General features: G+C 41.6%; 1 protein-coding gene across 1 annotated transcript in view; it reads left to right on the forward strand.

Annotated features, from left to right (window-relative positions):
• Positions 1 to 9971, forward strand: part of HELZ (helicase with zinc finger) — a 123826-nt gene extending 113855 nt beyond the window's left edge. Inside the window, exons 33-34 of the mRNA XM_081109694.1 lie at positions 4850 to 5102; positions 8786 to 9971. Of these exons, the coding sequence (XP_080965820.1) occupies positions 4850 to 5102; positions 8786 to 9120 (588 nt within the window). The 3' untranslated portion in view covers positions 9121 to 9971. The remainder of the gene's footprint in view (positions 1 to 4849; positions 5103 to 8785) is intronic.
• The last annotated feature ends 15519 nt before the right edge of the window (positions 9972 to 25490 follow it).

The raw sequence follows: 25490 nt of genomic DNA on the forward strand, positions 1-25490 counted from the left end.
TAACAAATACATCAAATTGTGATGATCGTTAAAGTTGGTTATAGTTTATGTTTGGATATATTTTTTAAAAATATATTTTTATTGACTTCAGAGAGGGAGAGGGAGAGAGAGATCGAAACATCAGTGATGAGAGAGGATCATTGATTGGCTGCTTCCTGCATGCCCCACACTGAAGATCGAACCGGTCATGTGCCCTAACTGGGAAGCAAACCGTGACCTCCTGGTTCATAGGTCGATGCTTAACCACTGAGCTGGGCTGTATGGATATTTTAATGATAAAAAGTTAAAATACTCATTGACAGGAGTTTTCATTTATTGAAGACTTTACAAACTAGAGCTTTGGAACTAGGCTAGGCCTTGAGGATAATTTATCTAAGTCCTCTTTGTTAAAGGAAACTGAGGCACTAAGATGTTAGAAGGATGTTAGTAGCTTAAACAGGTACTGATTAAGTGGAGCCGAGACTCCTGACTTCCAGTCCTGTGTTATTCAGATCTTTATGCCAGGAGTAAGGTTCACTGCTGGAAAATGAGAAATGATTGCCATTACATAAAGCAGATGTGGGAAAAGCCAAATTATGTTCTTGGGACCAAAGAGTTAAATGTTCAGTTGTATGAAGTTCTCTGTTTTGGAGTTGGGGGATGGTGATGGAGAAGAGAAGGAGATGGTTCATTTTAGGATTCTTGATTCTTAAAAGCTAGCCAGTTATAGCTTCTAAATTATTTGACTGCTCAGATGATTAACATAGAGACCTCAAATGCAAGAAAACTAGCGTTAGTATACTTTACTTATACATGTCCTTTAAGAATAATACAAAAATTCTCAGGTATTACCATGTTTTTTAAAGCTGGAAAATTGATTTATGATAATTATGATTCTCAGAGAGAATACAAATAATTATGAGTTAAAGGGAAACATCTATGAATTTTTATTTTCTACTCAAACTGGCATTTTCTCATTATAAGAGGTGTTGTGGTCTATAATTGATAACTTGAAGAGTAAACAAGAGTCAGATTCCAAGTAGTTTAAAATGTCACAGCAGTGAATCTGACATTTCTCTCTTGGTTGTAATAGTGCATTCATTCTAGTATCTCCTTCAATACCTTGTGTTTGGATGTAGGAAAATAATATTGCGTGGTGGGTCAACACTATTTGCAAGTTGTAAGCACTCTTGCTTGTGAGATACTTCAGTGAATAGCCTTAGGCAAAAACAAAGAGTTTTTGTTTATGTGATATTTAAAAATCTGTGAATAGTTTGTATACATTTAAAACTGAGAATTTAAAAATAATTAATTTATTTTAACATTATAATAATAAACCTAATACTTATTAACATACTATTTTAATGAAAATAACTATATTTTCCAAAACAAAAATATCTCTGGAGAAGAGTGCCATTTTTCATAGTTTTGCAATATATTTCAGTATGTCATTTGATTAATGTATATAAAGAAAATTTCCATCATATAGGTATGTACTTAAAAGGAAATTTTAAAACTTTTTCAGATAATTCTTCTTTGATACTACACGAAAAATCAGCAGTTGGTAGAAGATTAGTTGCAAAATGAAATAGAAAATTCCACTGCAGTGGCCTTGGTCACAGCAAAATCCTGCATGAGCCAAAACTCTAAAGGAGGGGGACCATCTTTGTTTGGTGGAACTGTGGGCAAAGCCTCTTTGCCTTTTTTAAAAATCCTCACCTAAGGATTTTTTTTTATTGATATTTAGAGAGTGGAAGGGATGGGAGAGACAAAGAGAGAAACATTGATGTGAGAAAGACACATCCGATTGGTTGCCCTCCTGCACGTGCTCCAACCTGGGCGGGGATCGAGTCTGCTACGAGATGCGTGCCCCTGACTAGAATTGAACCCGGGACCCTTCAGTCTGTAGGCCAACACTCAATCCACTGAGCCAAATCGGCCTCTTTGCCCTTTTTTATTTCTCTGTCCTCCTGCCCCTCCAAACATGTAAAGAAGAAATGCCACCAACTTAACAGTCTCTTCCAGAGAATGTGAACTTCTCAGCTTACTATACATGGTCAGCATTACTCTGATACCAAGATTAGACAGAGACAGCACAAAATGAGAAACTACAGACTGATATCTGTGAACATTGATACAGATATCCTCAACAAAACATTAGCAAGTTGAATTCAGCAGTATATACAAACAATACACCATGATCATGTCGAGGGTTGTTAGTCCTTGAATGCAAGGCTAGGTCAATATTTGAAAGTAAGTCAGTGTAATCCACCATAATAACAGTCTAAGGAGAAAAACCACATGATTATACCAATAGATAACAGCAGCAACAACAAAAAGCCCACACACATTTGACAAAACACAACATCCACTCATAAAAATCTCTTGGAAAATTAGAAATAGAAGGGAAATTCCCCAACCTGTTAAAGGTTACCTATAAAAATTTTACAGTGACTATCATACTTAATGATGGAGACTGAATGCTTTCTTTCTGAGATTAGGAGCAAGGTAAGATGTCCGCTCTCAACACTTATATTCAACATTATACTGGAGTCTTAGCCAGTGCAGTATGGCAAAAAAAGAAAAGAAATAAAAGGCATAGAGATTGGTAAGGAAGAAATAAAACTGACTCTGTTTACAGATAACATGATTGTCAATGTAGAAAAAACCCAAGGAATCTACCCAGAAAACTAACCAACAAAAACCCTATGATTAATGTGAATTTAGCAAGCTTTCAGAATATAGGGTCAACACAGACAAATCAATCTCATTTCTATAACTTGCATTGTACAATTAGAAACCCAAATGTGAAAGCCAGTACCATTACAATAACTCAGAAGAACTAAATACTCAGGTATAAATCTATCAAAGCTTGTATAGGCTTTGTATGCTGAAAACTACAAAATTGCTGAAATGTAATTTATTCGGTGTATAAATCATTTTGTTCAGTTGTCACCAAGATTTCTCTGCCTATACTCAAGTTTCCTTGGAGGACAGATTCCAGAGTAGCAATCATATTTTCATGCATCTAACTTCATCTATGTTGTATGAAATAGATGTAACAGTAGTCTTTTATATATACATATAAAATCTTCAATTTTATCTATCTAATTTGAAGAACATAAAAATAATTTCAAGCTTTGGTTGTTTTTCCAACATAAAGGATCAGTCGTAGTCATCATGTGATTTGGAATTGAATTTCATATTTCATGTACACATTCATCTTTGTCAGTGGCTGCTTAGGAGCTGTTATAAACACGTGAAGTCCTGCTGTGCCTGTCAGCTGTGTGAATTTTTTTCCTTTTAATTTCAGTTTGGAAGCCACAAATGAAACATATTTTCTAAAAAGTTTAATTTAATATTGTCTCTTTTTATATCAGCCTTCTATTGTTTTCTGATTTTTAGTTTTCCTTATTTAAGCTTTGTGGTTTGTGGACCTGTTCATTGCCAAAAGGTGTTTGTTTATGCTGCTGGTGTATATATGTTAAGTATTTAATGAAAAAGGGCTTGCAGAATTAACTCCTGAAATTCACACGAGTGTATTTAGTGTTGTCTATCAGCAGGGGATTTGATTTATTATAACCTGTTCCCTCTGAGTCCAGAGCTGACATTAGTTTTATGCTTAAGTATTCACACACAAAGACTTTAGAATGTGATCCCCTGTGGACTGTGACTGGGCTGAACACTCAGGGCCTGGCAATAAAAAGAAGCACTTCATTTAGATTCAACGAGCTAATCATCTTCATAACAAAGATTGGTAAGAAAAGACATAGTGCACAAGCTATTAGGATCAGTTATCCAGGGATTGCCTCGCCATAGAGAATACAAAGCAGTTTAGAAAGGTTGGTTATTCTACTCAATACCTGACTGTAATGACCTTTGCAAAGAAATTTCAGATGTCCTTATTATTTAGGATGGATCATCTAGAAAACCAGGATCAAATTCAGACTGAACTTGACCATTGGAAGAAAAATTGCCTTTACAGCAGAGTAAACTTAAAGATGAATTTAGATATTATTCTTCGATATAGAACAACAATAAAAACAAATGAGAGAAAGAAATAACTAGATGGAAGTATTATCTCTCACCTTTCTCATCCAGTAGCTAAGACTTCAGAAATGTGGAAACCACCTGGGCATTCATCACTTAATAGCTAGAGAAATGCTCTCCTTCCACCCTTTCCTGCCTTTCTGCACACGGGCAGCCAGTCCAGACCATGCCTTTCCCTGGTTTATATTCTGGTGGTTCAGTCTGTGGCGGCCTTACCCTCATAGTGCCTACACCACCAGTTTTCCCATTTAACTGGCCTAACAATACCTGCTTTTGCTTAGATTCCCAAAAAGCATCCTGCTATGACTGTACCAATTCAACTCTCTCCTTTGTAATCTAACCTCCAGTGCCTGATTTCCAATTATTGCTAGTAGCAATGGTGAAGGAAAGATTCCTCAGAATCCTAGTGACCACAAACTGAACAACAATTTTATTATTATTGGGGAGCAAGAGGGGGCAATAAAAACTAATCCCAATCTGTCATTTAAGATCTAACATGGAATCTTATCTTTACATGTTACATTAAAACAATTATATAACAGCAAGCCCATCCTGTGTGCCAGGAACAGTTCTAAATGCTATGCATGCTGAACTCATTTTAACTTTCCCAATAATCCTAAGAGGTAGGTACTGTGGATAATGAAGCCACGTTTACAGATGAAGTTCCCAAGAGGTTAAGTCGGTTGCCCAGGGTGACACTGCTCATATAAGACAGAATATTTTTGAGATTTTCTGCTTGATACCGTGAGATTGCTGTGCACTCAGGAAGGGGGAGGGTATAAGTTCCACTGATGGATGAAATGTCCTTTTCTTTGTGTAGTATGAACCCAGAGGACCTGGCCGGCCCTTGTACCAAAGAAGAATCTCCTCTAGCTCAGTCCAACCTTGTTCTGAAGAAGGAAGCACTCCTCAAGATAGCCTTGCTCGGTGTAAAGAGCTTCAGGACCACAATAACCAATCCTCTTTCAACTTATTATCCCCGGAGTCCTGGGTAAACACCACCTCATCTACCCCCTATCAGAACATTCCGTGCAATGGATCCAGCCGGGCAGCCCAGCCCAGAGAATTGATAGGTAAGACAGAGTTGGCGGGCTGCTAAAACTATGGTTGTTTATGGAGTTTTCTTCTTCCATCTCCCCCGTTTGCATTATTAACTTTGAACAATATTTAGTGGTCATAGCTCATAGGTAGCCTCAGGCATGCATTAATTTAGAACCATATTGATTCCATATTTATGGTCTGGAAGGTAAGTGGATCAATAGTTATGGGGAACTGATCATTTTGACTTGTGAACAAATGAAAGAGGTAATAAAACTTAAAATGTATTTCTAAATACTAGATAGACTCACCTTTGCTTGGGAAATGTTTGTTTTCTGTTGTTTTTGGAGAGGGTTTCTTCAGAGTGGGGGATGGTGGAATTGGTTAGGTCAGTAACAGTTTTCAAGGATTTATTCTCAATAAAGTTTGAGACATGGTAGTTTGGCCATGAGAAAATCAGTAAAGTCTAACATTTTGAGATTTAGAAATCCTTTGTTTATTTCTTGTATTCTAATGAACTGAGAAATCCAAGGTTAAAGAGTTAAAAACAAAAGCATAGAAAGGCATTGGAATGGGTAAGGCTCTAAACTTGTAATGTATGGTGGGATGTCTACAGTCTTCCTCTTTAGCCTTGAACATGAATGTGCTTTTATCTTTCTTTCGTTCCTTCTTTGTGTGTGTGTGTGTATTTTGCATGTAAAGAAATGAATGCTGCTATTTGCATTCTGTAATCTATAGCATGTTTGTAGGCTGTCGACATCGATCTTTAGGAACAAGTCTGTGATCTTTGGTGAATTTCTGCTTGGTAGCAACCTTTGTATTTGAAATTAATTTTGTTCATCTTTAGAATGTGAACCCATTGTTTCTGTAACTGACCCATTTTTGAGTGTGTGCCATGCAAGCATATTTTTAGAACTATAGACATGGTAGGGCAAAAAGCAGTAAGAAGATTTTGGTTTTGTTTCCTGGCAAGACATTGTCATTTTAATCTTTAAACATTCATTAGTACCTACCATGTGTAAGCTGTATTTTGCCTGGGGTTGCTTTTTCATTTTAAAGGTCTAACGTAAATACACTCCTATGATCACATTTGAATTTCCTGAGAAACATCTAAATTACAAACCAGTGATGGAAATTTGTTACTTTTTCCTTGATTTGTTTATAATAATTTATTTTAAAGACAACATCATTTCAATCTTTTTTCCACTTAAGTTTTAGGATAGCTGTTGGCCAAAATCAATAAAAATTTAACCTGAGCTGACAAGGTAGAAAGTTCCTGAACAAATGCCCAAAGTGCATGTCATTCCTGGGATCTTACACAAATATAAAACTATTGTTTTCATTGCTAGGAGACAAATTGTACTGTTCTTTAGTTGAAAGTAAAAGTTAAGTATGTAGAAATTAATTCAAAATCACTAATATCCTTGACACAACTTGTCTATCAGCAGGTATGTATGTAGATACGTACGTATTTATTTTCAGAGGAAGGTAGCAGTTGCCAGTGGTGAATCAATAGCAAAATAGTTTCTCCACAGTTATAAGCCCAAGAGCAGAGACCATATCTGTGACCTTTTTGAATTGGATTTTCCACTTTGGCACTGATCACATTTCAGGCTCTTTCAATGTCTGCTGATAAGGAGATAATGGAAGTAGATCCTGTGCAGTGAGGCGCTGATCCCAGTCCCTGCAGGGCCTTTCCGCATGGGCATGGTGGTTCCCGGGCAGGGGAGGTCCCTCTCGAACACGATGTGTTTGGGTTCTATTCACTTACCTTGGTAATGAGACATACTTTATCAGACATTTAAAGGACAATTTCTCTATCTGGAGTTAAATATATAAGTTAACAGAAGTTTTGAATTCAGTTATATATAACAACATAGACATTAGGCTAAACAGCCTCTAAAATACTATTTTGTAGGTATTTATTATTATAAACTGATTATATTGTCATGAAAATGAGAACATGGTTAAAAATAAATCTTAGTAAATAAAAACGGTAAGTTCTTTAACAGCCAATTAAATGTTTGCTTTATGTACTGTGGTAGGCAGTACTGTCACTTTATATTGAAATGTTGGACAGATGCTCTTAAAAGCAGTTGTTTCACTTACAAAGTCAGTGACATTTAGATGGAAAAGACACAAATGTTCTAGAAGGATGTTAAGTGGTTTAAAATAATTTTGAACAATTTTATGAATTTTTAAAGTTTTAAAGTACACTATGAAATTAGCATAATGAGTCAATGAATTATTAAGACTAAAAAATGAAATACTTTCACCTTAACCTCCCAATCCACAAATAGGTAATAAACATGCGGGAGCCCTGGCCAGTTTGGCTCAGTGGATGGAGCGTCGGCCTGCGGACTGAAAGGTCCCAGGTTCGATTCCAGTCAAGGGCATGTACCTTGGTTGCGGGCACATCCCCACTGGGGGGTGTGCAGGAGGCAGCTGATCAATGTTTCTCTCTCATCGATGTTTCTAACTCTATCCCTCTCCCTTCCTCTCTGTAAAAAATCAATAAAATATATTTTTAAAAAAACAAAAACAAAAAAACATGCGGGAAATGCCCATAACCACCAGTAATCACAGGTATGCAAATCAGAGCTACAACAAGATTATTTATTTATAAAATAGGTTAAGGTTAAAAAAGTAATAACACCAATGTGGTGATTGAGTAGGGAGATGTGTAAACATTGTTGGTTGAGTATCTTCTTGCAGGGAAGTTTGACCATAGTTATGAAAACCTTTCATTGTGTGTATACCATATGACCCAGCCATTATACTTCTAGGGATTTATCCTAAGGAAATAGTTGTGAATATTAATAAATGTTTATTTCCAATAACATTTATCGCAGTGTATGGCAGTGAAATATTGCTTATAATCCAAGTTTCTAAAAATGAGAGGTTACTTAAAATTTATCTACATTATATATTGCCCTTAGGGAAAAAATACACCAACAAATTAAGGCTTATCCTCAGGTATTTGGGAATATGAATGACTGACTTCCTTCTTTGGCCTTTTGTGTAATTTCCAAGTTACCTTCAGTGAACATATATATAATTATAAACCAATATAATATTAGTTAAAATCTTAAAAGTTTGAAAACCAGAGCAGTGTTTGGAAACAAGTTATGGTTTAGTGGGCAGTAAAATTAGGAGGAGTCAAGTCAAATTTTAAAGGACTTTGAAAGTCAGGTAGATTATAGGAAACGTGAACTGAAGTTTATAGCGGTTTCTCTTTATGCCATATTTACTTGTGTATTGCAAGAAAAGGTAGCATTTGTAAGCAATGCAATTCAGTGCTACTATTACTTAGGTTACTAATCAAAGCTATTTTGACCAGAAGTCTGCCTATACAGCTTATTTTTATTTAAGAAAGAACATGTTTGTTTCCATTTTCAAACCATGAGCAGTTAAAATAATAAATTTCAAATGTCCACTTGTACATATTAGAGTTTTGAAAGCAAACCTTCACACTTGACCTTTAGTTTTTATATGCCAGCTATTCCAGTTCATGTAGTGAACTCTTGTTGAGTGTTAATAAGAGAGAGAAGTTGGTTAGGTGTATTATGATTTTGACATTCTGTGGCAGAGTTGCCTGTCCTCCTGGCTGCCCTGTCCCAAGTACCTGGAGATGAGAACCAGTTGTGACATGCGTTAATGAGATGTATGAGGATCACCAGGCTCGCCCTTAATCCGTGTCACTGTTTCCTGCTTTTAGCTCCTCCCAAGACCATCAAACCCCCTGAGGATCAACTGAAGTCTGAAAACCTCGAGGTGTCCAGTTCCTTCAACTATAATGTGCTGCAGCATCTCGGCCAGTTCCCCCCCCTCATGCCCAACAAGCAGATTGCAGAGTCGGCTAACAGCAGCGGCCAGCAGACCTCGGGGGGCAGCAAGCCCGCCATGTCCTATGCTAGCGCTCTGCGGGCGCCCCCCAAGCCCAGGCCCCCGCCTGAGCAGGCCAAGAAGAGTAGCGACCCTCTGTCTCTGTTCCAGGAACTCAGCCTGGGGAGCTCCGCAGGCAGCAACGGCTTTTACTCCTATTTTAAATAATCACTTTGTTTTTGCCTCAAGGGAGAATGTTTTAATTTCTGTTTCTATCAATAGAATTAAGATAGTTGGACTTCATCTATAGATGCACAGTTCCCTTTGTTTTAATATTAAATATGTTCTCACTTAATTGCTTCGCTGCTAGACTTGCAACTAATTTTTTAAAAGTATATTCCATTATTTTGCATTTTTGACATGAGTCAGAATTTTGACAGCTTTTATGTAGAATAAAAATATTTTTAAATTTGTGTATTGTTACATATGTTTGCATCGAACTAGCAGCTAAGAGGTTAATTGTGCAACTATAAAAAAAAAGAAAAAAGTTTGTCTAAAATGTATTTAAAAAGAAAAAAAAAGTTGTAAGTAGCATTTACATTTATTCAATAATATTACCATATGCTGGGTTTCTGTACCAGAAATGGCCAGTTATGTACAAAATGTATGTTATTTTTGCTTAAATTCATTTAAAATTTTTTAAAATAAAGGGCAGCATCTTATAAATACTTTAAGTTTTATCAGCTTTTTTTGGTGACAAGATGCTGCATTCTAAAACTTTGATAGTTTTAGACCACGTGTGGTGTGCTGATGTCATCTCCATCCACTGAGGATAGAGTCAGAGGCGTTCTTCGCAGGTGTACCTGTATGCCACTGTTCTTTGTAACGTGAAAAAACATGGGCATACTTAGTTATTTTTTTGAACAAGCTACACTTCAAGCTTGTTTTTACTGTTAATTTGATAGTGTGTTTTTTTTAAACAGATCATGAAGCTGAAAATTTTTAGGATTGTTGGTGCTTAGTAGACTTGATAACTATTTTAAAAATGCGTGGATTTAGTAAAATCTTTTTTTCCTCACTATGCATGTGTAAACGTTTGTAATCTGGCTCCCCGTCGCCCCCTGCCCACTCCAGTGGTATAAAAAATTGTGCCGCTTGAAGGTTATTCCCCCTCCCGTAAAAATTTTGGTACCTTATTTAATGTTTACATAACAATGTGACATTATACATGGCAATTCAAATATTTTACTAACTGTTTGGTTTGAGGAACATCATTAAAGAAGAAACATGTTTGTCAAAGATGCATCAAAATTCGTCAAAATCTGAGGCAAAAAGCTACCTTTGGTTTTCATGTCTTTTGATTCTTCTAAAATAACCCCACTGAACTTGTACAAAAATATAAACTTTAAATAGCAATCTTAAATATTTTACAGTCTAAACGCTGTTTTGAATGAACTTCTGTAAAAATCCAAAGGGAAAACATTTATCCTCTTGAAACTTGTAGTTTCGTAACCCTTTTGAAGCGATGCATGTCCTTGTTGTTTTCCTGATCTAGTACCACCACTTATACTTGAGAAGTAGTTTGAAACTACAGTATAACTTTTTAAAAACTAAGAGGAGGTTGGGAATATTGCAAATGAACCAGTGGGTCCTGATGATCGATCGGAGGCCTAGGCCATCCTGTACTCGCAGTAGGCTTTTAAAACGGCTGGGAAGTGGCAAGGGTAAAGAACACTTACATCTCTGATGTTGGGCAGCCACAGCCCCCTGTGATCCCCCCGACAGCTTAGGAGGAGAGAGTGCCTTTATCCGAGGGTTCTCAGGTTGCAGGGCAGATGCAGGGTGCCTCCCGCTGAGCTGTCTTTCTGTTCATGTGTGGCTGTGGGGTCTAGGAGTCTCGGTGTGCAGAGTGCAGACATGCGAATAGTTAGTATAAATCACAGCAAGTCACGGCACCACGTTTTCTCCGTGTGATGTCAGGTCTCCATGTGTAGCTATGCCAGATGTTACCCAGCATCCTTTAGTCACCAGGAAAGAAGAAACAAATTTGCCATCTAGCTATGTATTTCCAACTCCGTCACAAAGCTGAAGACATAGCCCAAATGAAAATTAGGTCTCCCTGACGTGAGGATGCCTGTGAAAATCATTTTCTCGTCACTGATGATCTCTTCTCCCCCAAATCTACCGACTGTAACACACACCAGATAAATGTTCAGAAGCATCTGAATAATATGAAGACAAAACTGTCATGTCAGGTTGACCTCTTGTCATGAAATACTAGCCTCATTTTCTGGTTTCCATACTTGAACCTTAAAAATTATCCGTTTTAAAATTATTTATATTTATATTTACTTAAAGAAGCCATGTGCACGCCCCGCCACCTTATATAAATATATTGATGATGGGAGCTTTGGATAAGGGAGCTGTTAAGTTGTGACACTCCTCTTCTAAGTGGTTATTTCTAAAACAAAACTGAAAATAGTAGCCACTTACTAGTCCCTCGCTCTGCCGTGAGTGTCTGAGTCTCTTCTGCAGCCATAGGGTCGGATGCTGTTTCCGTCTGGTCCTCTTTGAGAGTCTGGCTTTGATTGTGTTTCCACTCCCAGCAAGTTTACTTTCTCAGCAATAGTTAATACCATCCTTCCAGTTGGTCATTAAACCTGTTGTCTATGCAGAATCTCTTGAATGGTTCTGAGCAAGTCTTACTGCAGGAATCATTACAAGTTTCCATGGAAACAAGGCTTGGCTTCTGAGGACCAGTCATGCTGTTTTGGTGTTGTTTGGGTAATATTAGCAAGTACCCACAAATAAGACTTTTAAACAATTTAAAGACTAGCTTCAACCCTAGCATTAAGAAAACTTTGTGTTAGCTTTTGAATAGTACCCAGTATTACCAACTTCCTTTTCTTCGAGAACAGATTTCTTCTAGGTGAGGTTCATTGTTTACTTCTTTGTCCTTTGTTTCACGAGGAAGCTTCCTCTTTCTTGCCAGAACTATTTTTTTTATTCGTTTCACTTTTTAATTTCTTCAGCTACTAAGATTTTTTTCCCCCTTAAAGAAATTCTTTTGGGTGATAGAATTTGTAAAAAAAATTCATGCTGAAAATTTTTTCCTGGTCTGAAAATTAATTTTTTATTAAGATTTGAAGAGCCTCATTCAGTGGAACATGGATATTTTCTGGTGTGTTTTTAAAGGGGGTTTTGATTGTCATTTTGGCATATGCCTTGCCAACTTGTTATAGCAGAACTTTGTTTTTGATTCATCGGTAGTTAATTATTGACCATTTAAACTAACATGACCTTAATTTTTCTTTCCTTAGGCAGATGTGCTTTCTATCTAGGCCGTTTTGTATGTATGAAATAACAAACTGCTTTGTGGGGTTTTTTCATCAGAGAGTCTAGAATAAGTTCAGGTTTGGTATAAACATCAATTGGTCTTTTCAGTTCAAAGAGTTGGAGAATAAGTAAAATAAGCAGAATTCCCACTGAATAAGCATTACCTAATTAAACATAGCAATCTCCAAGACCAATTTGTGAAAATAGCTTCCTTGTTTATGGAGGCATTGAAATTGCTGAGAAAGCTAACTGAATTTTCTAACTTGGAGGTAATATGTAGTAGTATTTTGCTCTAGTGTAGTTGATTTTACATGTTTAATATTGTTCATATATATACATCTCAAGAGCAAAGCTATAAACATATAAGAATGTATCTCTATGTACCTTGGCTAGAGAGAGCCATCTTGCCTAAGAGCCAGAGTGAAAAACAGTTTCAAGATAAATTTTAGATTTCAACTACTGTTATTAAGAAAATTAGATTTACTGGAAAAGCCATTTAAAAAGAGACACCTGTTATACTTATGGTAGATAGCATTTTTTTCTATTGGAGTTGTTTTTAAAAAGGGAATTCCAGAAAGAGTCTAAACTTTAAATATATTAAAAGTTACAAATTGCTGCCTTAAAATGTTATTTAGGCTACCATTTTTTTTTCTCTTGTAGCTCCAGAAAGGTAGCAATTTGCCTTTTGTGATTCACCAGACATTATTCCTTGCTAACCATCCCCTTAGCTTATGAAAACCCTTCATTTCTAACACCACCCTATGTGTCTTCCTAAATCTCAAGTAGATGTTCCCATGGTTCTGATTTTTCTTTCCTCTTTTTGCCATCTATCCACAAATGACCTAGCAGATAGAAATAATGGATAATGTCTTAACCATGATTTCTTGTCCAAATGGTCACTTCAGTTATGTCCATCACGTGGTGTAAAGATATCAGGAGTAAGTGGCATGTTAGTCTTCAACGTGCTCATTATATTGGGCTTCTCACATTTCCATCTACTTGAGGTTGGTATCTATTTGCTGAGATTTTACTGTGAAGCTGCTACATTCACACTTACTACTTTCATGCCTGTTTAATTAGCCATTTCAAGACCATTGTTACAAGAAATGAATGTTACTAACCTTGAACGTTCTTATAAAACACATGCAGAAAATGTCATTGTTATTGCTTTAAACAAGAATATCAGATTAAACAGATTGACAATAAATTTTTAATGTAACATTTACAATTTTTGAAATGATTGAAAAATATCTACTTTGGAATAAACTTGAAGGAAACAGTCACAGGAGTTTCTAAATGTTTTTTTGAGGGGAATTACCTAACAGAAGAATCTAGACTTAGTAGTGTGAGCTGTTGTGGTTAAATCCTAAGCCCAATTATGCAATAGTAGCTTAAAGCTTCTAACACGGGAATGTTAAGGAAAGAAACCCAGAGACCTTCAGATACCTGTAGTTTCAGTAATCTGAGTATTAGATTACTGGACTTTATTTGCAAGTTGTTCAACAGATTTTATTTTGATACAAATATTAAGCATAATCAAGTAAGTTTTATATAATTCTATGGGTTCATTAATCGATACTATGGCATTTTCGTTGTATTCTTGGGGAGTTGTTTTAGCTATTTCTACACCTCTTATGTGAGGTCTCTTTTGTGTTTGATTTTGCATTATAGCATGTGACGGCCTACCGTAGAATTATGTGGATGAGGAGAAATCAGTATTACTTTTAAAAAATCTATTTTTTTGAAATAAGTTTTTTCATTCATACACTTTTTGATCTTTGAGAAAGTAGGGGTGGCAAATTATAAAGGTTTCCACGCGGAGTGGAAGCCACTCAGAAGTGTGTTTAAAAGTCTGTCCTGTTTGAAGATTTGAGAATGTCAAGCAGGATGGAGCAGTGGTTTCAAACGTAAGGCAGCAGCAGCAGTGCCTGGAGGGGCTTATTAAAATACAGGTTGCCGGGCTCCGCCCTGAGTTTCTGCTTCCCGGCTGGAGCCCCATCATTTCCAACATGTTTCCAGGTGATGGAAACAGGTTCAGGGACCACCCTTTGAGAACCACTGGTCTAGAGAAAGGCTGACAGTCTTTTCAACCATGCATTTATTTACTCTGTATAAAAACAGAGCTGTCAAGGCATTTTTATAATTCGGATGCCCTGAGTGGAACATCCGTGAAGAACGCTCTGAGGGAGGAGCCCTTTGGGCTGCCTGGCACCCGGACCCGTTGCCGGCTCCCTCTGAGGTCAGTGCCCCTCCTCCTCATGAGGGTGCAGAAGCTCATGCCTAGGGTGGGTCTGAATTTGTGTTCACTGCAGCCTGGGCTTTAGTCTGGAAACTGCATTTGTTTGACGTGCATAGAGTCTGTCTCGGTAATCCGTGCCACTGGAGATGAGACTTGTGGAAGGAAGCCATCAGAATGTCACAAGGATGCCAGTGACATAGAAAACCATAATCCCTAAATAATGTATTTGTAGTTTTTATTATTTGGGGGGCGGGGGAGGGCAAGGGATTTCTTTTCAAATTATGTATTTCTCAGGTTAACAGAATTATTTTGGATTCTCTGCCTTGTCAGCAGGTATTAGGGGAGGCTGCAGTAATATATAGACATATATATGGCAGAAAACTGATAATTGTCTGATTGCTTTGTTACCTTAAAAACACCTATATATGTTTGCAAAATAGTATAGGGGAATCCACCACCTACACAGCATGAATTATTCAGAAACTATAGGTGCATATGGATGAGCAAGTTATTTTTTGAGAAGGAAACTATGAGCTAATAAACCTGACAAGTCTTTGGATATTTTAAATTTTGTGTTAATGTCATTGTTACTATTCTTCTCTGAACTGTAGCTTGAGGGGTATTGGGCTCTGCCTCTGATTTTTAGTTTGGCTTTGAATTTACTGAGATGCCAGAAAGAGAAAAGATATTTTTAAGATAATAAATTGTAGAACGACTTAGCTGTAGAAACCCATATGATAAGCATCACAGATTGCACAGCTTTGGGATTCTTCACCCAGTACCTCCGACGCGCAAGGCTCCATGCCCTCAGTGGGGATTGTTTATTGTTCAGCACAGGTTCCTTTACCCACTTCCACCTCACAGGGAGCTTTGTTTTATTTACATTTTGCTTTGCACAATACCTTGTATGCGGAAACTTACATCTTTCAGTAGCTCCGAGGGCACCCTTGTCCGGGTTGAAGTCCTAACCTGTTAATCACACCTGAGAGTGTTTCTAACCCCCCCCCCCTGCCATCCAGAGGAAGGGTCTTGGATTTTCATGTCTCTCTAGACCATGCCTGCTTCCTATGAACCCACGTATATGACATTGTACTGTATCCACTTTCTGTGCCAGTCATCTGACCTGATTCATGGAAACCCCTGGAGGTACTGGTGATGCGTAGTTGTATCCTAGGTAAACATGGTGATGGAGATACCTCTCCTCTAAAGTATAAAGGTAATGGGTTTTGTTAAAGGGTTTGCATTTTATTAAAGGGTCCTGCTATTAGTGACATAGTGTTTTTTTCCTTAATGCTTCAAAAATATAGTTCTTATCTAAACTTTTCAACTAACTTCTTATGCTAAATCACTTACGTTCATACTGGGCCTTATTTTGGCAAGTCTTCCAACGGGAGGCTGATGTAACACGGAGGTGGTCAACTTCCACCTCCGAGAAGTCTCAGTTGTATGGCCATTTCTAATTTACGGCAAAATTATAACAATTTTTTTTTTCCTGATGTTAATGATACCTCATCTGAGAGGTTCTAGTACCTGAAGAGACCCAATGCCACTCTCTGGGGTTTTATTTTCTTCCTCTTTTGGTCTTTTTCTTTCTTTTTAAACTTAGTTTTGGAATTACTGTAGCCACTTGGATTCCTTAGAACAAGTTTTCAGTTTAGGGGTCTACAGCTCCTCCCTTGTGATCATTGTCTCAGTGAAGTTCTTTTGTTTTAAAAGATTCATGGTAACACAAAATGTATTTTACTGCTACAACTAAAATGTATTTATAATAAAATGCCTTTTTAATAATGTGGAGATTTGTTTATTCTGTGTGAACCACCATTCTCTGCCTCCTTTTACGTTTAAATCAACATAAACACAGCCCTTTGCTTTTATTCATAATATGAATTTGGTAAAAGTAGCTAATGTAACAGAACTCACTGTTCATTTGTAAAACTGTAACTCCAGTTGCCAGAAAACAATGACTTGACTTAAATCTCTGAACATCAGCAGTAGGAAAGGCCTAAGGGCTAAAAGTGTTACCTGAACGTTTAAACATCAGAGGTCAGCGAGAAAATGTGCCCTTGTCAAGTTGTCATTCAATGCAGATCTTAGGAATTTAACAAAATTATCATGAATGACTTTTGTTAATGCTGGGCTTATGCAGCCCAGGATTTCTTTCAGAACGTGTAAACCTAGTTTAGAGCAATTTACTGTGAGGATATAGGACAGTGATGGTGAACCTATGAAACGTGAACTCATTTTTTTGGTTGATTTTTCTTTGTTAAATGGCATTTAAATATATAAAATAAATATCAAAAATATAAATCTTCGTTTTACTATGGTTGCAAATATAAAAAAGTTTCTATATGTGACATGGCACCAGAGTTAAGTTAGGGTTTTTCAAAATGTTGACACGTTGAGCTCAAAAGGTTCGCCGTCACTGATATAGGAATACTCTTGACGGTGGCATGTGACAAGCATGAATTAGCCGCCTCACGCCCTCTTTTATCTCTTCCCCGCAATGCTGACTGTGCAGAAAGTTGCCCCGAATCAGGGTCTTGTTTTTGTTGGGGAATCATCTTTTGCATCGGCCGGAAGGCGGTTCTGAGAAGCCTTAGCAGGTCACAGAATGCTTTGTGTGCCCCGGCGATTTTATTTTTAACATCTTATTAATGTGGCACCATAAATCTAACTGGAATAGACTGTGCTCAAAGTTAGTAAATATAAGTAGGTAGGACAGTCAGCCTTTCATAAGGACGACTTATAAATTCTTACTCATCACGGTGAGTCATTTTTTAAAGCCAAGTACCTTGCTTCTTTGAGTTGATGTGATAATGACATAAATCTTCTCTGGGTTTGGGAAAGAAAAACAATGTATAAATCAACTGGATGTGGAGGACTCCCTGAGCTGCTACCTGCTCTAGATGAAGTAACCCAAGGCCCCATTCGCGGTGGGAAAATGCAATTCAGACCCTCTCGGGTGATAATTCTATGTCCTGTCCGTGCTCTTTGAAGGTGTGGGAGCTAGCAGGAAAGTGTAATTTCACCAAGACTGCAAGGTGGGAGCACCGTGTGTGGAGTGCAGGCCAAGCGTGAAGATGGGAAGTTGGCTCAGTGAATGCAGAATTGTTTGGGCTTAACTTGGTTGAATTAGAAACATCCACATAGCCCTGCCGTTGATTTCGTGTAGCCGAAGAGCCCCGGTCCGACATGGGCGCTACTGCTCCATTTACACAGCATTGTCCTAACAAACCAGTCCCTGTGGATGCAAATCCTTTCCTTCCGAAACCCCTTGCTGATGGCATTGCCTCGATTGGTTCCCTTCTCCAGTCACCTCCCTGCAACAGATGGGATCGTGCCACTCTGTTCTGAGAAGCCCTCAGAGGTTTCCCATCACACCTTCAGCTGGACTTCGGAGGCACCCCAAATCTTCTTCCTGAGCGCACGGCGCACTAAGGCAGACAGTCGCCCTTCCCTCCCTGGCCCAGCCCTTGCTTCTCGTGCCTCTGGGCTTCCCTTGGAGCATGCCCTTCAGCACTCAGACCGCCAACCCCCTCCTACTACCAGGAGCTCCACTTACTATTCAAGGCTGTGAATTCCAACTCCTCTGCCTGCAGTGAAGCCTTATACCTCTGTCATCACAGGTTTGGATTGTAGTTAGGAGTCTGTGAGATTCTGGAAGGCAGAGGGTATGTCCTCGGGCCTCTACAGCGCCAGCCAGCCCTTGCACACTTGCTGAGATGGATCGCAGGCTTGATTGAGAGAAGAACTTAAAGACACCCTCCCCGGCCCTGGCAGGGGAGCTCAGTTGGTTAGAGCATCACCCTGGCACACCAAGTTTGTGGGTTCGATCCCCCTCAGGGCACATACTGATAGATCCTCCCTTCCCCCAACTGGTGGGCGGGGTATGATGTAACCTGCAGCCCAGAAATACCTGAGTGACTAACCAGGTACCTTATATGGACTATACAGTGGACCACCAATCAACACCTGCCAAATACCCTAAGCCCTTGTCCTATATGGACAATGCAGTAAGCCACCAATCAGTGTGCGCCGAGTACACTAAGCCCCCCACCCCTTCCCATTCCGCCCCTCAAAAGGTGTGCCCACCCCTGCACGTGCTGCTGTCCTCCCCTTGTGAGGCAGCCCGGCAGGTGCTTCTCCTCTAATAAAGCCTGTAGTCCTGGTTTTAGGCCTCCGTCTGATCTTTCATTTTGGTGCCGAAACCCGGGAGAGGTGAACAGGAGCGTGGACGATCCTCGAACCTAGGCCCGAGCTTCTGATTCCTGCTCTGGCTCTGCTCGGTGGTATGGTTCTGAGTTGATTGGCCCGCTCCAGACACCTCTCGAACCCTGCCGCACCAGGACACGTGGGGATCTCGTCGCTTCCCTTCTCCGGTAGGCTTCAGGAACCCCCCGCCCCCCCCGCCACTTTTTTTTGCTAGCTCCCTGTGACCTGGAGGGGCATTAGGGCCTACAGAGTTTCCCGTCTACTCTGCTACACGTTTCGTGCGTTCTACGAAAGCCCAGGTACCTGGCCGGGAATTCTCTTCTACTCCGCGGGAAAGGTCTCGGGGTGACGACCTTGGAACCTTTTCTCGTCTCTCTCGCTACAGGTTGGCTGAGGGAACAGGAGGACGCTCCTTGTTCCTTCCCCAACTTCCAATCGCCCTTCCCTCCGGTCATGGGGACCTCTCAGTCCAAACCCCCTCGAAACACACCCTTAGGATGTCTCCTCGCCAATCTCTCGACCCTTGGTCTTTCTGGCTATATCAAACCAAAGAAGCTCGTTTTTTTTCTGTAACACTGCCTGGCCACGATATAAACTCGACAGTGGTTCTCAGTGGCCCAAAAACGGCACTTTCGATTCCAATATCCTCCGAGATCTAGATAATTTTGCCACCGGACAGGGAAAGGCTTTCGAAATCCCTACAAACAGGCTTCTTTTTCCCTCTGCTCTCGCTCCTCGCTTTACTTCTCATGTTCTACTCATCAGATCCTCCTCGCAAAGTCTTCTTTGCCTCTCAAACTGATTCTCAGCTCCTTTCTCTGTCTTCTGACTCTTACAACCCTGGCGTAGAAACCTGCATCCTCTACCTTCTGAGATCTCTAACCGCCAGCCTTCCCCTGTGCGCTCTCTGCCGAATCTCCGCCCACTGACCGCCAGCAACCGAATTCAGGTGGCTGGCAAGTTCCCTTTGCTGGAAAGTCGCAGGGGGGAGGGTATTACCCGGGTAGCCATTCCCCTCTCACTCTCTGATCTTTCTCAAATTGATATTTCTCAAAATATCTTGACTCTTTCTCTTCAGACCTTTTAACCAGCAGCCACCTTCTCCCCAGTCCCTGAGAGCCCAAATCCTGGGAACGTGAGCTCTAAAACGGCTTTTCCCACTAACACTCATTCTCAGGCCACCCACAGACTGCCTTCCTCAACAGCCTCTTTTATTCCTGCATCCATTCTACCCCTGAGGGAGGCAGCAGGAACTGAGGACATAGTCTTGAGTCCATGCCCCACTCTCTGTATCCAGCCTCACAGATTGAGAGGCATCTCAGGTTTCTTTTTCCACTGACCTGACCACCTTTACTCCCCCCGACACGCGCAGCAAACTTCCACAAACCCCTCAAGAAGACCTCGTTAACCTTTAAGGTCTTTAATAATAGAGATGAGGAAGCCCATATCCAAAATCAAAAGACGAGATCAGGCCAAGGCTGAGGCCCATTAGGAGCCTTCCAGCTCCTAGCCACCGCTTTCAAACCCCAAACGAAGTGCCGGTCCTCCAACTGCGGGTAAGTCAGGGGCTAAGCCTCCTCCGGGCCCATGCCTCAAAAGCAGCAAGGAAAGACACTGAGCCAAGTCCTGCTCAAACCCGAGACCCCCGCCTGGGCCCTGCCCAAGGTGCGGAAGGGAAAGGCCACTGGAAATCAGACTGTAGTCTGGCCCTCGGGGTCAGGCCTCAGCTAGTCCAGCATGGCCACCCTCTGGATCCGGTTTGGAGCTCCCAGACCTCCTGGGACTGGCCACCGAAGAAGCTGCCCAGGCCCCCACAGACTTACACCACCAGGACAGAGCCTCGGGTAACAAATGTGGCGACAGGTAAGCCGATCTCCTTTTTAATTGACACTGGGCCACTTATTCTGCCCTCTCCAAATTCGCTGGGACCCTTGTCCACTCCTCAGACTCTATTATGGGGGTTGATGGATTAGTCTCACAGCCATTAGCCACCTCATGTCCACACTGCATCTTACTAAATTCCCCCATTCACTCTTTTCTTATTCTACCTCGGTGCCCAGCCAGGGCTACCATGTATCCCCTCATAAAGCCCAGTTGTCCCAAACCACAGTCACCTACCTCAGTTTCACTGTCTCACCCCACAAGGCTGCGCCATTCCTGGGACTGTAAATGCCTTATCTTATCTCCTCTGTGACTGTCCCCTCCTCTGAAAAAGAAATCTTCTTTCTCAGGCTCACTGGGTACTCTCGCCTCTGGGTTCACAACTGAGGTCTTCTTGCAAAGCTCCTCCATGACATGACATGGCGAAGGGACCCCCCTCACTGAGCCTTTAGATCCCAAGGCCACCATTCTCACCCCTTTAATGCTCTGAAAACTCCTCTGACCTCAGCGCCTTCTCACCCCACCCCTCTCCCCCACTCCACCCTTTCCAAAGGACTCAACAGTCCAGCTACTATCAGAAACTGAGATCGTTATCTCTAGGAAAAATGTGGCAGTTTTAAAATCCAAGCGGCTAGAGGCCTGAGAACAGATTGCAGGGCCTGCTCCCTCCTCCCCCTGCATTTTCTCCAGCCTCATATACCTATACATAATTTTCCAAAGTCTTTATTAACTTAAAGACTTTGGAGCATTGCTGGGTTAAATGAATTCACCTGCTCTTAGAATGTATACTTTATTGAAAGTAATGGAAGGTCTGAGGCATGGTTATGCATTTTTGAAGGACATAGAAAGAAGGTTTGAAGGCTAATTTGAAAGTGTGAAATTTATGAAGGTTGTGTATGTGATGAGAAGGAAAAGAGAAATGTTGAAAGAAAGAAAGAAAGAAAGAGAACTTCTAAGTTAACTATTTACAAGAATTATAAAAGGGCCATTTTACTCTGAGCAAGAAAGTGAGGTTTCGGTCTCCAAGCCTGGCAGGACAAGGTAGCTGGACACTTCTCAAGCTAAACCAGAATATTCAGAAAAACAGCAAGGATTAAGGTTCAGTAAAAATTAGAAGTTAAGCCAGCACAGTGTCTTACTTCTTATCCAACCATCCAGGTCCCCGGCTTCCACTGCTCCTTTCCTTCCTATTTTCTTTTCCCTTGGATACAGCCCATTCTAACATTCCCTCCCACTTTCACTGCAATACCTTCCTCTCTCAGGCTCACCAAATGCCTCCCACCATCCCCGAAGAAGACTCGGTGACACCATCCAGGACCTGATGACTCCTCACTCTTCACAGGCTCTTACCTGGCAAGGGACCCTCCGACTGTTTACTCTGGAAGAAGCTCAGGTTTTTAATATTTTCAGATGAAACGAACTTGGGATGTTGAGGGAGTCATCAATTCTACTATAATTGTCTTTATTAATCCCAACCTATCCCTCCCTCACTAAAGGACATTCTCTCTCGCCCTGCAAACCCTGGACCTACTCCTTTGCCCACCCTCCTCAACACAACTTTCTATCTATTCTCTAACATCAATCCCTCCTTCTCTACATCCTGCTGGATTTGTCTGTCACTGGCTCGAACCCTCATCATAGCCACTCCAATCCCAACCTATTGGACCACTAACTTAACTCTTACCTATACCAGACTTCAATGCACCCTATACAACATCTCTCTCTTTAATATGGAAAACACTACCTGTTTAACAAATACGTCTCAAACCACTACCTCAACTACTCCAGCACCTTACTACTGTACACAATCTATAAATTTACCCCCTCCCTTAGCCTGCCCTCCACTGGGTATTTTTTCTCCTTTGTGGGACTACAGCCTACACCTGTGTCCCCCGGGACCTGTCACACTCGCTCTGCCTTTATGTCTTCCTAACTCCCAACCTTTCTATCAGAACAGAGGGAGAACTCGAATCTTCTCTTGGTCTTCTCAGGTCTCGCCACAAAAGGGGGGCCCTTGTTCCCCTCTTAGTGGGTACGGGAGTTCTCACTGCAGTAGGGACAGGCGTAGGAGGCATTTCCTCCTCTGTTCATTTCTACCACAAATTGTCTGCTGAATTTTCAGAAGATATCTCCATCATTAGCAATTCCCTGGAATCCCTTCAAAGGCAGGTAGACTCCTTAGCAGCAGTAGCCCTACAGAACCGGCGTGCTTTAGATCTCTTGACAGCTGAAAAAGGAGGTACCTGTGTCTTTCTTGGGGAAGAATGCTGCTACTTTGTAAATGAATCAGGAATTGACAAAGATCACATTAAATCCCTCCGGGACAGGATTGACCAAAGACGACGTAACCAGCTAAAAGGGGGATATGACATCTTTGGCTCACTTATACCATGGCTCCTCCCACTATTAGGCCCACTGGTATTTATTCTTTTAATCATGCTCTTTGGCCCCTGTCTCATGCGCTGTTTCACTAGTTTTTTGCAGAACAGAATGCAGGCATTCGCCAACCAGAAGGTGGGAGAAATCTATTTGGCCTTGAATTCAGAACCTAGAGACACCTATGTTACCGGAATCTTTGAGACCCCGGGCAGATGCCCCTGACGACGTCCCCTCTCAGCAGGAAGTAGCTATGGAAGACAGACCTTCGCCCCCTAACCTTGCCCGGACTCTCAATTTTTTTTTTTACTATTACCAAAAGCCTGGAATGATAGATCCTCCCTTCCCCCAACTGGTGGGCGGGGTATGATGTAACCTGCAGCCCAGAAATACCTGAGTGACTAACCAGGTACCTTATATGGACTATACAGTGGACCACCAATCAACACCTGCCAAATACCCTAAGCCCTTGTCCTATATGGACAATGCAGTAAGCCACCAATCAGTGTGCGCCGAGTACACTAAGCCCCCCACCCCTTCCCATTCCGCCCCTCAAAAGGTGTGCCCACCCCTGCACGTGCTGCTGTCCTCCCCTTGTGAGGCAGCCCGGCAGGTGCTTCTCCTCTAATAAAGCCTGTAGTCCTGGTTTTAGGCCTCCGTCTGATCTTTCACATACAAAAATCAATCAATGAATGCATAAATTAGTGAAACCACAAATCAATGTTGTTCCCCGCCCCCTCTCTAAAGTCATTTTTTTTTTTTAAAAAAAAGAAGACACCCTCCCCTTCCCCTGACGTCCTTTGCAATGATGTGTGGCCAGATGGCAGGGTGCTGGCTTGGGGTGGAGGAGGAGTAAGCTGTGCTGTGCAGTGACATCCCGCCCACGCCACTCAGCTCTCCCAGCAGTGACAACGCATTAGCATTCATGAGTATTTTGTGACTTGCCAGGTATCACTGTTAGATCCCTTAGTTTGACAGCTTCGCCATGGTTACCTGGGTCGTGATGGATGCTGCCTACTTGAGCAGCATCGGGGTCTGTGGGCACATACCTACCGCGATCGGGAAAGTGATGAAATCCCCCTTTGTCTGAAGCTCCAGCTGATGCTAAATTCTCAGAGGGAGGTAATTAAATTGAACAGAAGCTGCAGCTTGCAAAAGTCTAGGGTATTATTCTATTCTAGCTCATTAAAACCGATGCTCTGCAAATTGCTTTGAATCATTGCTTCGGGAAACTGTTGATCATCTCTGAGCAGGAAGTGGCCCTGGTTAGGTGAAGGGGTGAGCCAGCAGAGGGCTCTGGAAGGTGGGTGTGGCTGCTGGCTGCTGCTCCCAGGCTCTGGGCTCTGGGCTCTGAGCAAAGAAAGATCAAAGAAACCCGGAGAGAATGTGCTTTGAGGTTGTTTGCTCACTAATTGAATAGAAATGTAATCAGATGGCAAGCCCTCTTGAGGTGAGCAGAGGGCCTGAAAGTAGAGGAGAGCTTGCAAAGGAAACTCAGAAATGCTCTAATCAGTCCTCAGGGTTGTGTTTCCTTTATGTGCAAAAGACGCTGGCAGCCAACAGGGAGGGGCCGTGTCCACCTGCTGGGTAGGTCTGTCACCTAGCTGGAATGCGGACTTGGTCGTGGTTTTACAAAACTAGGCAGAGGCTCTTCTAAGAGAGAGTTGTGTGGATGCAATCCTCCGCTTCCTGACCAGGCCTAAGTAAGTTGCCCAATTTGGGGCAACAGCAGCAGGAAGTGCTGGAAGGTGGGTGGGCAAACAAACCGGCTTTCCCTGGTGAGTCACATCTCCTCGGGGAGACCCTGTAGGCTTTCTAGGACTGAACTAATTCCTACCAGGCCGGTTCTGCTATTAGCGGGGTAGAGAAAACGTTTTGGAAAAAAATTGTGATCGAGGGTAATTGAAGGTGGTTTTGAACCTCCTGGAAAAAGTACTTCCGGAAATCTGTCTGTTCTTAAAGGCTGTCTGTCAGCTGCTGTGCTGTCGCTCAAAAATCATCTCATGGGGACAAACGCGGTGTGTGCTGTGCTGCAGGGAACACAGCCAACCTGGCCTCATTCCTCCCACTCAGGCCGAGCGCGGGGACAAGCCACTCGGGCTGCAGACACCTGGGGTCAGGCAGCCACATGGAGAACAGCTCCTTCAAGCTCCTCTCTTGCTCCTCGAGGCCTCCTGACGGCACTTTCCGCCTCTTCTCTTTGAGCATCTTTGCACACGCTCTCCCCATCTGTCCGCCTCCTCCTTCGCAGCATTCTGGGCCATGCACGTGGTCAAGGTCCCAGCATGACCCCAGGGCTGTATACTGTCCGCTGTGCAGAGGTTTGGAGGAAAGGATGCGGGGGAGGTTCTGACTGCCAACATGAGTCGGAAGAAAGCAAGGCCCTTCCCTTCAAAGAGCAAGGCATGCAGAGGCCGCGAGCTATACAGACACCCAGCACCGGGAACAGGAGCCCAGTGTCAAGGGCACAAGGAGGAGGGAAGCATGCAGTTTGCACTGAGGGTTGGAGAACGTGGCACCTGGCGATGTCTGAGCGGAGCCCTGCAGAATAAGC

The sequence above is a fragment of the Myotis nattereri genome (genome assembly GCF_964212035.1).
Source record: "Myotis nattereri genome assembly, chromosome: 16".
NCBI lineage: Eukaryota > Metazoa > Chordata > Mammalia > Chiroptera > Vespertilionidae > Myotis > Myotis nattereri.